Source organism: Monoraphidium neglectum (assembly GCF_000611645.1).
Source record: "Monoraphidium neglectum strain SAG 48.87 unplaced genomic scaffold scaffold01272, whole genome shotgun sequence".
NCBI classification, from domain to species: Eukaryota; Viridiplantae; Chlorophyta; class Chlorophyceae; order Sphaeropleales; family Selenastraceae; genus Monoraphidium; species Monoraphidium neglectum.
This window is the reverse complement of record NW_014012356.1, coordinates 1-11,143: the sequence shown is the minus strand read 5'-3', so window position 1 is coordinate 11,143 and position 11,143 is coordinate 1. Positions and strand designations below refer to the sequence as shown.

The following is an 11,143-nucleotide window of genomic DNA, read 5'->3' as shown; positions in this document are numbered from 1 at the left end:
CCCCCCGCCCCCCCGCCGGGACGCCTGCGCCCGAACCGCCGCACCGGACGCTGCAGGCAGCTGGAGAAGCGTTTTATCATGTGATGCGGATATCGAGGCAACGGGAGTGAGCCGTCATTCCTGGCCTGCCCCTCAGCATCAGTCACCCTGCATATCAACATCTGGCGCAACATGTGCTCGTCTTCATGTGATGACGTGCTTGCTGCGTGTACCCCTCCTGTTCCCATGCCCTTGGTTTCTTGGCATTAGCAGCAACAGCAGCATGTTTCGTCCGCATTCGTGGTAGTTGAAGACGAGTTGGGCCTCGCTTTTCCCTTGTTGCAGTAGGTCACTTTATGTCACTTAGATGCCGCCGCATGTCGACAACAGCCGACCAGGGCAGACGTACCGCATACCTTGCCATGTAATTACTAAAGAGTTGGTGCGTTCATGGCGTCGGAGACAGTTTGGGCCCGGCGTGAGAGGGGTGGCGGGTGACGGGCGCACTGCGACACCGGGTGGAACGAGCCGTGAGCACGCACGCGCGTGCGTGTGAAGCAGGGCAACGCGCTTGCCAGGAGGCAGGTGGGGCTGCGCGCACGGCACACTGTGTGCAGGCTGCAAACAGACTGTGCCATGTTGAGACGAAAACGGAAGAACACATGCATAATAATCGGCCAAAGGGATCCCGCAAAAACTTGGGAGGCAGCGGCCCAAGGCCAAGGTACAGTAGTCCAAGGGATGACGATGAAAAATTATCAAGGGATGTGTCCGGCCCGGTGGTGCTGTGTCAGCGTGCACGGGCAGAGCCGCCTCACCCAGCCAGCCGGCAGAAAGCGTGAAAAGCAGTCTTCCCGAGGCCGCCACGCATGCGCCTGGTGGCTGTGCGATCTCATCAGGCGGAGAAACCTCCTTGCAGCTCCCGCCTAAGCAAGTCGCAGTGCGCCCAACGCTCACAAACAAGGAAAAAGCTGGCTCGCTCAGCGGCCGCGCCGTCACCGCCGCCCGCCAAAGATGCCCGACGCAAAGTTGCCCACGGACAGGGTAACGTCTGTCAGGTTGTTGAGGGGCGGCACGACGTTTGCGAAGCCCCTGAACCCCCGAATGTCCGTGTTGATCTGGTTGATGAGCGGCTGAATGTCCACGCCCTGCGGCACGCACGCACGAATGACGATGCGTGGTGGGGCCGCGTTTTTGCATGAGCAGTGTGGTGGTGCTCAGAGTACGGTGTGCAAAGAGGCTCAGCAACTGGCTGTTCTGCACATGAATGATCAAAGACAAGTTGAGAGTGGGTGAAATTTGCAACGGGCCGAGCACTATCACTGCAGTCTGCAAACCAAGCCAGCGGCAGCCGGCGCCAGTCGGACTGCGTAGGGCGGGCTCTCACCTCGACTGATCCAGTGAAGTTGAATTGAATGCTGCCGCCCCCAAACGTCTCCTGCAGGTCGACACCGTACTGATCCTCATACGTGCAGCTGGCAGCGGTGTATTGGGCGCCAGTGTAGTAGGGGCCGGTGACCGTATCTGCAATTGCGTGGCACGTCGTGGCCCGTCATGGGGCGTTATGAATGGCTGCAGGCATCAGCAGGGCGCGTTAAAAGTCGACTTGTGTTCTTGTCAGCTGCCGCTGTCCGTAGCAGTATGTTGGAGGGGCAGATCATGCAGCCGCCTGTGACCGAATGCATGCAAGGATTGATCAGGCTGCGGCTTGGTGCCTGCTGTGGACTGCTCCCACAGCCACGCCGGGCACCCAGCGGCGCGCTGCTTCTGGTGTTGTTTGCGCACAGGGGGTGAGGCTGATGAGCAGCTGCGCCGGCGAGCACTCCTCGAATATGATCTGGTTGCGTCCCGTGTTGTTGCTGCGCCGGATGGGGCAGTCCAGCGGGACCAGCTCTACCGTCAGGGTCGGCTGGCTGTACTCAAACAGCACCTGCCCGCCAAGGGAAGGGAAGTTTCCTCAGCATGAGGTGCACCAGTTTTGCAACTATGAAAGGTTCAGATGCAGCCTCTGGCACAGCAGCCACTACTTGATGACTATGACGCGCCAGGCCTCCACGCACCAACATGATAAGCTCAGCACTGACCAAGCAGCCACCGACAGCCAGGCAAGCAGCTCACCGTCTCGCTAGACGTGGCCTGGGACTCTGAGCAGAAATCGTCAGTGAACCTGCGGATTAGACCCCTGAGCTGATCATCATCCTGTGGGTAGGTCAGAGTTTGATCATGTTTGACCGCGGTTCCTTTTTCCCAGGTTGCCGCGCCAAAGCACAAGCGGGCGCAAACAAGGGGGCGACTGTCAGCATAAGCGAGCGTATGGGGAGGGCGGTGCGCCCGGTCAGCAATCGCGTCGCCGCGCCGCGCCTGTGGCAGGGGGAACAGGTTTGCGTTCACGATGTTGTCCAGGGGCGCGTCGAGGCCGTCCGCCAGGTCAGTCAGCCACATGTAGCGCTGCAGCACCGCGGCGATGTCCCCCAGCTGGGGCACCAGGTAATAGAGGCCTGCAGGAAGTCGGGTCAAAATTGCCGGGGCGAGGTGTGCAAGAGTGCCAAACAAAGGTGGCGGTGGTGACCCACAACAGAGCTCAGCCACTATGCACTGTAAACATGTTGAAGGCTGTGTGCCGCAAGTTTTGCGAATTTTCTTGGCTTGTACTGCTTTCCTGCGCATTTTCAACGCACCGCAGCCATGGTGTGCAGCCGCGCGCCCCACCTCGCTGCAGGGCAAAGTCGAAGAGGTTTGAGAAGATCAGGTTGAACGCGTGCGGCCCTGCCTGGCCCGAAACAAAGTACTGCCCGGGCGGCTGCAGCTGCTGCTGCAAACGCCGCCGCCCCTGCTTTTGCGCTGGTACTTCAGCGCCGCCGATCAGGGTTTTGGGGCAGTCCCTGGTGTCACGGGCTGCGCCTGTTGCGCCCGTAGCCGCTGAAAGCTCCGAGATGTCTCTGATCGACGCCTCTACCATTTCAACCAGCTCCTGTGCGGCTGGGCTCAACGCCTGAGATCCCTGTGCCCGGCTCGCAGATTGACGCAGCCGCCGACGCCGCCGCCGACGCCTGCCTGTTTCGCCAGCTGAAGCTGACAAGGAGCCGCTGTTGCCCAGGGGATCTGCTTCGACAAGGGCGCCAATGAGGCGCCGGACGGCGCGCTCCATCGGACTTGGCCCTGCGGTGCCAACATCCGCTCCAGACTGGGCTGCGGCATGCGCAGCGCCGCCGCCGTCGCCGCTGCCGCCACTGCCGCTGCTGCTGCCGCTGCCGTGGCTGCCGCTGCCGCCATTGCTGCTGCCGCCGCTGCCGCCAACGCCACCGCCGCCGCTGCCGTCACCACCGCCGCTGCCGCCGCTGCCGCTGCCGCCGCTGCCGCTGCTGCCGCTGCTGCTTCCCTCGCTGCTGTCACTGCTTCCGTCAATGAGGCCGCTGCCTCCCTCCACTCGGCCGCTTCTGCCTTCATCACTGTCGTGGCTGCCGCTGGTATTACGTATGCTGCTGCCGTTGCTGCTGCTGCCGTCAGCGCTGCTGCTTTTGCTGCTCCCACCCCCCACATCTCCAGGGTCGCCTGTCAACAAAGCGTTGGCCGCTGAAGCTGCTTCGCTACGCCAAAACTCAAGGTCTATGCCTGACTGCTGAATCAAGGCCTCTGGCAAGCCCAAGAGGAGGTCTGCCACGTCGTACGCGCCGTCAACCTGCGCCCAGAACGCGCCCAAAGCGGATTCTAGCTCGCCTGGTGTGAGTGGCACAGTGCTGCTGCTGCTGCCGCTCTTGCTGCTGCGCGCGTCGCTGCCAATTTTGCTGCCAGCTCCAGACGCTGCTGCAAGAGTGACTTGGAGTGGTGGTGCTAAGAGGAACAGCAACAACAGTAGCCACAACGGACAGCGAGCTGGTGATCCTCTGGGAGGCCCCACAACGGCCCCTCCTGCGACCATCTCGACCAGCGTCGCGTTTTTGGGGACTGACGTGGATCTTAACACCTGTTGCGCTGTCATAAGAGAGAATGGCGACCAGGCTGTGTGGCGGGCAGCCGCTGCGGACCTCCCGAGGCTCGAGCGGCTACTCCGAGACCACGAATACGGAAGCACCTAAGTAATTAACGGTGAAAGCACATTCAAAAGTATTATAATGTCTCACTTGCGTCTAATGATTCACAGTGGTTATGCTCCCCGCCCTGTTGATGCGAATGACGCAGCTGTGGGTGTTGGTGGTCTCCCTGTATTTCGCGTACAGTGTGCAGGGATTATGGCCAAAAGCACATGCCAAACGACCTGCTGCAAGTATGTGACCGAGTCTGGTGTCACATAGCACTTTCAAGATAGGCTGCCGGTACCTAAACGTGAATGGGCAAGTTGCACTGAGCACCACCGGGGCGCGCAAGGGATGACGCTGCCCCACGCGCAGCGGCTCCATCAAGCGGCGTCGGCCTGACTAAGCATGAGAGCAAATTTCTGTCACAAGGATTGTCCTGTAACCCATTCAAGTTCCCTAGTCACTGCACAGCACCACAAATGGCAACAGCTTTACATCAATTTTGCCGGCAGGGTCAGCCAAAGCTCAGGTGCCCGCCTGCTATCCAGGCGGTATCACTTGTGTTGCTGAGGACCGCCGCCCCTGCCTCCTGCTGTTCCAGCTGCTGTGCCGTCGTCGCCGCCGCTACCTGCTGCTGCCGCTGCTGCTGCCCCTGCCCCTGCTGCTGCTGCTGCTGCTGCTGCTGCTGCTGCTGCACGACCCTCACCGCCTCCTGCTTCTCGCTCCCCTCTGGCATCGCCTGGACTTGCTGCCGCAGCACCTCGAACGACTGGTTCATCAGCCTCTGTCCTGCATCTGCAAACGGTTTGGCAACCTCCCTTGTCGCATTAACCCGCAGACGAACCAGTGGCTCCGCCGCTTCGATGGTGCCAACGGCCCTTTTCAGCCTGAAACTGGTCGCGTTCTGGGCCACCGTGCCCCTCAGCGCCCCGACAGCCTGCGCCAGGTTCTGCAGCGGCCCCTGCAGCTTTTTCGCGGCCGCCGCGGCGACGGCGGCGGCGGCGCGGTTGGCGTTGTCTGCACTCCGGGCAAGAGGGGACCCCTTTGCCCGCTGCAAGAGGGCTTGACCCGTGGGGTTGCTTTTGAAGAACTCCTGAGCTGCAGGACCGCCCTGATTTGCAGTGGTACGGTGGCCAGGAGGGATGTGTGTCAGCAACGAGGCCTGGCCAGATAGGAGCGGCCGCAACAGCAGCGTTTCTCAGCTTGGATCCGACTACAGATACCACCAGAGGTACGCGACTCTGCTGGGGCTTTGTACAATCGCGCACACATGCGGGATTTAGAGCCAGTCAACATTTGCGGTCACGGGTCAACCCTTCATGCCTGCCCCTCTCAGCTCTCACCTGCCTGACGGCTTTGTCCAGCTGCTCCGCAAAAGAGGGGAGGCCGCCAGCATCTGCGCCCGGCCCCTGTCCATCAGGACTGAGGTTGAACAAAGCAGATGTGGTGTTGTCTGCCCCAGCTGGAGCTGTCGCGTTGGCCAGTGTCCGCATGTTGTTGTCATTCTTGCCTCCCTGGCCGATGAACGTAGCAAACTGCAGGTTGGAGGCGCGCATGTGCACCTCAAGTTGAGCAGGGGTTCAGCTTTCATCGAGCCCGCAAAATGCTTGTCATGGCTGCCCACTGGTGCTACACTGGCGGCGACGTATCCTTATGCGCGTGTGTGGCCACACAATTACAACTTAGCCTTGTTGGGTTCACTACTGACCCCATGCTGTTGAACCCACCTCATCAAGGGTTGCAAAATTGAAGGCGTTGAGGCAGAAGGGGATGAGGTTTGGCGCGTTGTTGCGTGGAAGCGGGCCGGATGGGGAGCTGTGGTCATAATTGGCCAGCGTGACGCCGTAGGTCAATGCCTGAGATAGGCAGGCAGGGCAAGGCATTCGGGTGCGTGACATCCGTCAGCGGTAGCCAGCACACTGTGTGTGTTCAGGACAGCGACAGCAAGCTGTCCAGGAATGCTCAGCACGCAGGTCGCTGGAAGTGCGACTGCATTAAGTGATAAGCACCTGGGCGCACGTCAAGGGGTTAATCGGGTTGAGGACGTTGAAGGGGTAGGCGAGCGCCTGGCCCAGCTGCGCCGTACGCGCGTCGCCCAGGCGCGTCTGGTCGTCGGCCGTGCCGATGATCTCGGCCCCCGAGAAGCCGGCAGACCCGGGGGTTGGCACTGCACGGGGCGTGAGGGCACACACGTCGGGGGCAACACTGACCAAGGCCATGGCAGCTGGGCAGGTGCACGGCGTCTCTTCATTGCCAGAGCTACAATGCAACATACAGATGATGTACTGTGACTCGAGAGCTGCTCGACAATCCTGCTGGCTGGTCAGCATCTGCTGACCCAGCAGCCACTTCACCCATGTATCATATGATTTGGTCCTGCCCAAACAAACCAGCAAGCCCTGACATACATACTTGTTGGCCCACCACAGCACCCACCACCCACTCACGGGCGCTCCCTGGCACCAGCTCTTCTGCGTCGTCGACATTAACAGAGTTTGAGGAGCCGGTGCTGAACGAGGCCCCCAGGTTGTTGGACAGCGGGTTGTAACCAAACTCTGCCGCTCCATACGTGCCGCCGGACGCCGACAGCAGGTCCCCCCGCGACTCGGCGAGGCCGTAGGCGATCGTGGGCCGCAGGGTGCTCGCTGCGATGGTGATGGCACGGCGTCAAGACAGGGTGCACGACAAGCAGTTGCGGGTGCAGTACTCAGCTCATGCAAATGGACTGCTGGACTGCTGCTGGACTGCTGGGCGGGGGTGCCTGCGCTTGATGCTTTGTGTGATCAATACCTTGAATCCTAAACCCTAAATCCTGAAACCATGATAATCCAAAATGCACAAGAGCACAAGCAAGCCCTGATGTCAGCAGTGCCAGCCTCGTCACCATGTTTACCCGCGCACCTAGGGAGAGCGGCGAGCTCACATATGCAGCTGTAGCAGCTTGAGGCCGGTTGTCATAGCCGCCCCTTGTCAAAGCTGTGCAGTGAAGAGGGCGGAGCGGGGCGAAGCACAACCAGAGCTCAGCGCGTGATGAAGCGCACTGTATGTGAGCAGCCACGTGAAGAGACACTGAGGCCATCGGCCCCTGGATGGAAAAGAGCGAGCTGATGTAGGGCCAGAATTTGGCTGTGCAAGCAGCTGGCCACGAGGCCCAGTCAGCAATCCCCCAGCCGACCACACCTCGCAGTAGTGGGTTTGAGATGGCCGTGGTCTCTGCAGCAGAAACGCCGCCGCTGGCATGGACGGTGCCGTCGCCGCCGATTTGCCTGTGGGTGTTCACCGCGCCTGACACGCTGCCGGCCAAGGAGGGCGTGCTTGCGTAAACTGTCAGCTGCTTGAGCCTGCGGCCGCCGTTGACGGGTTGGCCGTTTTCTCCTAGAGCATCCCAAGCAGTAGGTGCAGCAGCGGCTGTGCGCGGCAGCACCAGGGCCACGCCTGCAGCTATGAACAGCACGGACACGACTATGGCACATCTCCTCATCGTGGTGATTATCAGTGCCCCTGGCTTCTGATGGATTGCTTTGCTTTGATGCTGCAGTTTTGGGGGTGGGGCTTTTCAGGTGATGAGGTGTCGAGCTCGCAGTGGCCCGTCCAAGAGTTTGAGAATCGTGCTTTAAGTAGAAGTCAGTGGAAAAGCTTTACAATGTACAAAACGCAGTTTGCACTGCTGGCTGCATCCGAGGGTGTAAGGGGCGGTGCGCATTTCGGTTGTGGCCTCGGAACCGTCGTGTCAAATTGTCAAGCACAGCCTCTCACCTGGTGATCATACTGAACTCGGCAAATATATATATTTTTTACGATTACCGGTGCCGCACATACCGTCTCTAACATGGAACTACAGCGCGCGGCGTTCCAACTCGCCCTGCAACCCGATTTGCTCAGACCCAGCCTGGTTTGCAGCTCTACCGGAGTCTCAACTCCAAAAGCCCGCTTAGAACCAAACCAAGTGGCTCTATCGCTCGCCCGACTTTTCAGCTCGCCTTGTCGATCTCGCTTGACTCATTGACCGGAATCATCTGACAATATCATGTTTTGAAACGAGACTTGAAAAGTCATGAGATGAGCTGGCTCTCCGCTAGGTGCGTCTTGGGTGGCGGCGTAAAGTCGCGTGCGGCACCTGTGCGGCGACACGAATGGTCAAGGAGCTGCAGCACAGTGGATGCCACCAACGTAATGCGTGCCGCAGATAAACTGATAGCTGCAGAGGGTATTTTAGCAGGTTGCGACCCCCGCATTCCTTGTCCTCAGCACCAAAATTGTGTGGGAATCCAGCTGCCTGCCGTGTGGTGATTCTGTTATGTGTCAACAACAGTCAGAGACGTTGCGTGTGACGCCTCGCGGCTGAGCCCGCGGCCCTTCCGGCTCTGGCAATGACACGCAGAGCACCCAAAAACTACCCCCCCATCATGCAATCTTCCAGGCTCCTGGCGGCCGGGCGCCACCCGCGCGCCTGGGCCAGGCGTCTGGCCGCCTCGAGCAGCGGCCTCTGCCAGACCGTCCTGACCCCTCCAACTTCCTGTGGTGGCCACGGCACGCTGCTTGCTGCCAACTGCACCTGCAATTGCAATGACGGCTACTACAACGATTTCACGGTAGGACAGTGGGCCTGAGCTCTTTTACAAAGTGGACACCCAAACCATCCATCCCCAACGCAATTGCAAGGAAGCATGTTGCCGGGTCCATCTGTGGTGCGCGCCCTCGTTCAACTTGCTTGGCCTGTGTGGGACAGAAAACACGTCTGTTGCCAATTGAGTCCACCGCATGTCCTGCCGCAGAACGTGCTGGACCCCCAATGGTGCCTGTATGGCGGCGGGGCGCCGGTCACGTCACCCGTCCCTTCAGGCTCCCCATCTCGTGAGGGGGTGGCCATAAAGCTAGAAACATGACGAAGCGACTCATTCATAAGTCGGTGATAAGCCAATTCAAAACTACCTGCAACTGTGAGGTCTTTCACAACACAATATTGTCTCAACCTCAAACGCAGCAGCCGTAAACGGCAGCTCTGGAGGTACCTCGGGAGGCAGCGGCAGCGGCGGCAGCAGCGGCGGCAGCGTGCGATCTGCCGCGGCCCGCTTCATGTCAAGCAAGGCGGGAGTGGCGGTGATCGCGGTGGTCGCCTTGTTGCTGCTGGTCTGCTGCGCGTGCTGCATCCGCAGGCGCCGCCGGCTCGCCGCAGAGCGCGCGGGCAAGGAGCACAAGCAGCGGGCACGGTCGCGGTCCCGGTCTCGGCGGCGGGGGCGGAGGCGCGGCGGCAAGGGGGGGACCGGCAGCTCCAGCGACGCGAGCAGCACGTTTGACGACGCCTCGTCGGCGAGCGGCGGCGACGATGAGGAGCGAAGAAAGCGCAAAAAGAAGAAGAAAAAAAGGGACAGAAAGGTGGGTCCAGGTGTGGGGGTGGGCTTGTCCAGGCGCTCAACAATTACAGTGTCGGTGAAAAAGCGCTTGCCTGCTGCATGAAAGCGGCCTGATGCCGTCTCGCCCACCTGGTACCATCACTTGCCACTTTGCCTCAGGGCGCATCGGACGCGGGCAAAGGCAATGAGGCGCCAGTGGCAGCGCGATCCGACCCGACCGCCCCACTGCCGCAAGGGTGCGACATCGCATGTTTCATGCTTGCACTAGTCCTTGGTTCATCTGTATGTGTGCGATAGCTGTGTGCGCAGTGTTTGTATGTAAGTGTGTTTGTGAGTGTATGTTTGTGAGTGTGCATGTGTATGTGTGTGTGTGTGTGTGTGTGCGTGCGCGCGTGTGTGTGTGCGCGCGCGTGCTGTGTGAGAGAGAGCGCGCGCGAGAGTGCTGAGTGTGTTCATTATGAGCCTCACTGCCACTGATGACAACACGCATCATCCACTCCCACCCGCGCTCCATGGACACTCCACCACAGTTGGCAGACGCCGCAGCCATGGGTCATGGTGCCGCCGCAGCCGGTCGCGCCGGCCCCCCTGCCACTGCCCCTGCCCCCCCATGGCCTGTCCTGGCACGGCGGCGGCGGCGGCGGCGGCGGCGGGTATGCTCCGCCCGCGGCGATGATGCACCGCCCATTCAGCTACCTGACGCCGCCTCCAACCGCCGCGGCCATGGATGGTGGCGGCCACCAACAAAGCTGGGGCCGTGGCCCGGGCGTGTCACAGCAGCAGGGGTCTAGGGGCCGGTCAGAGGCATACCGCCCAGAGCAGCAGCATGAGCAGCAGCGCCACCGCCAGCAGCAGCGGGCTGCCCGGCCCAGTCAGCGCTAGCTCGACCTGGATGTTTGATGAGTATCAAGGTTAGATTCGCAGCTGTGTTGCGTACGGTCCTCAATGACAGGTTGGTGCTTGCGGTTGCAACTGTGACTTGCTGACAGTGCAGTGATCTTGCGCATGCGCTTGTCAAGATGACGAGCCTATGCGATAATCGCAGATTGATCGCTCGCCAATCAAATTGTAATTCGCGCCATTTTTGGCACAGCGCGCATCGGTCGATTCCTGGTACACACTTTGAGGCATCACAGCGCAGCAGAGGAGCCGTTGCCACAACACACAGCGTACGTAGCTTTGAAGCGGATACCTGTGCTGCGAATAGCTGCTGCAGTGCTTTAGCCATGGGGTATGCGCGCAGCATGAGCGGCGTCCTGTGGACGGCGGGGCTGGCTGTCGCCATTGGTGCGCTGATCGCGCTGCCTTGGGAGGCGGCGGTGGACTCTGAGCTGGTGCGCGACACGACGCATGATTACGATGGCGTGGCGGCGCCGGTCGACAACGCCGCGTATGTGCGCACGACCGAGGGGATCTATTCGCATGGCACTCGCCTGGACGCATGGGTCTTCATTCCCAAGGGCCTTTCAAAGTAAGAAGATGCATGCTTGATCGGGCAGACTAGGAGGGATCAGGGGCAGGTGGACGGGAGCAGAGACGAGGGCCCAGGCACAGGCCAGCAGGTAGCTGCGGCAACGGCGGCACAGCCATGCCAGCCTGGTGCCAGGCTGCCCAGTCAGCGGCCCCTGCGCCCCGCCGGCCAGGCCGACCGACGCGGCGGGCGCCGTGCCGCGCCCCCTCTCGCACAGCCTGTGTGCACGGAGCTCGGCCCAAGCGCGCACCTCCCCTTTGCGCCCTAAACCCCGGCACCCAGCCGACCATCGGGCCCCCCCTCCCCTGCCCACTCCCTCAAAT

The 11,143-nt window shown here is 61.0% G+C and overlaps 5 protein-coding genes across 5 annotated transcripts in view; 2 read left to right on the top strand and 3 right to left on the bottom strand.

Annotated features, from left to right (window-relative positions):
* The window catches only part of MNEG_7277 (hypothetical protein), a gene marked incomplete at both ends in the record, with an annotated part of 3,324 nt that extends 3,240 nt beyond the window's left edge, over positions 1–84 (top strand). Inside the window, one exon of the mRNA XM_014044254.1 lies at positions 57–84. Within this exon, the coding sequence (XP_013899708.1) occupies positions 57–84 (28 nt within the window). The remainder of the gene's footprint in view (positions 1–56) is intronic.
* An 890-nt stretch (positions 85–974) lies between these two features.
* Positions 975–2,938, bottom strand: MNEG_7276 (hypothetical protein; the record flags this gene model as incomplete). The annotated part of the gene is made up of 6 exons (XM_014044253.1): positions 975–1,127; positions 1,367–1,503; positions 1,765–1,909; positions 2,098–2,178; positions 2,371–2,477; positions 2,689–2,938. 6 exons carry the CDS (start codon positions 2,936–2,938, stop codon positions 975–977), a joined length of 873 nt encoding a protein of 290 aa, XP_013899707.1.
* Positions 2,939–4,509: 1,571 nt separating this feature from the next.
* MNEG_7275 (hypothetical protein) lies at positions 4,510–4,773 on the bottom strand (the record flags this gene model as incomplete). Its single annotated transcript, XM_014044252.1, has 1 exon — positions 4,510–4,773. The coding sequence occupies one exon, from the start codon at positions 4,771–4,773 to the stop codon at positions 4,510–4,512; it is 264 nt and encodes an 87-aa protein (XP_013899706.1).
* A 1,216-nt stretch (positions 4,774–5,989) lies between these two features.
* Positions 5,990–7,762, bottom strand: MNEG_7274 (hypothetical protein; the record flags this gene model as incomplete). The annotated part of the gene is made up of 5 exons (XM_014044251.1): positions 5,990–6,162; positions 6,443–6,640; positions 6,897–6,971; positions 7,176–7,336; positions 7,752–7,762. The coding sequence occupies 5 exons, from the start codon at positions 7,760–7,762 to the stop codon at positions 5,990–5,992; spliced, it is 618 nt and encodes a 205-aa protein (XP_013899705.1).
* A 2,813-nt stretch (positions 7,763–10,575) lies between these two features.
* MNEG_7273 (hypothetical protein) lies at positions 10,576–10,824 on the top strand (the record flags this gene model as incomplete). Its single annotated transcript, XM_014044250.1, has 1 exon — positions 10,576–10,824. The coding sequence occupies one exon, from the start codon at positions 10,576–10,578 to the stop codon at positions 10,822–10,824; it is 249 nt and encodes an 82-aa protein (XP_013899704.1).
* Positions 10,825–11,143: the final 319 nt, after the last annotated feature.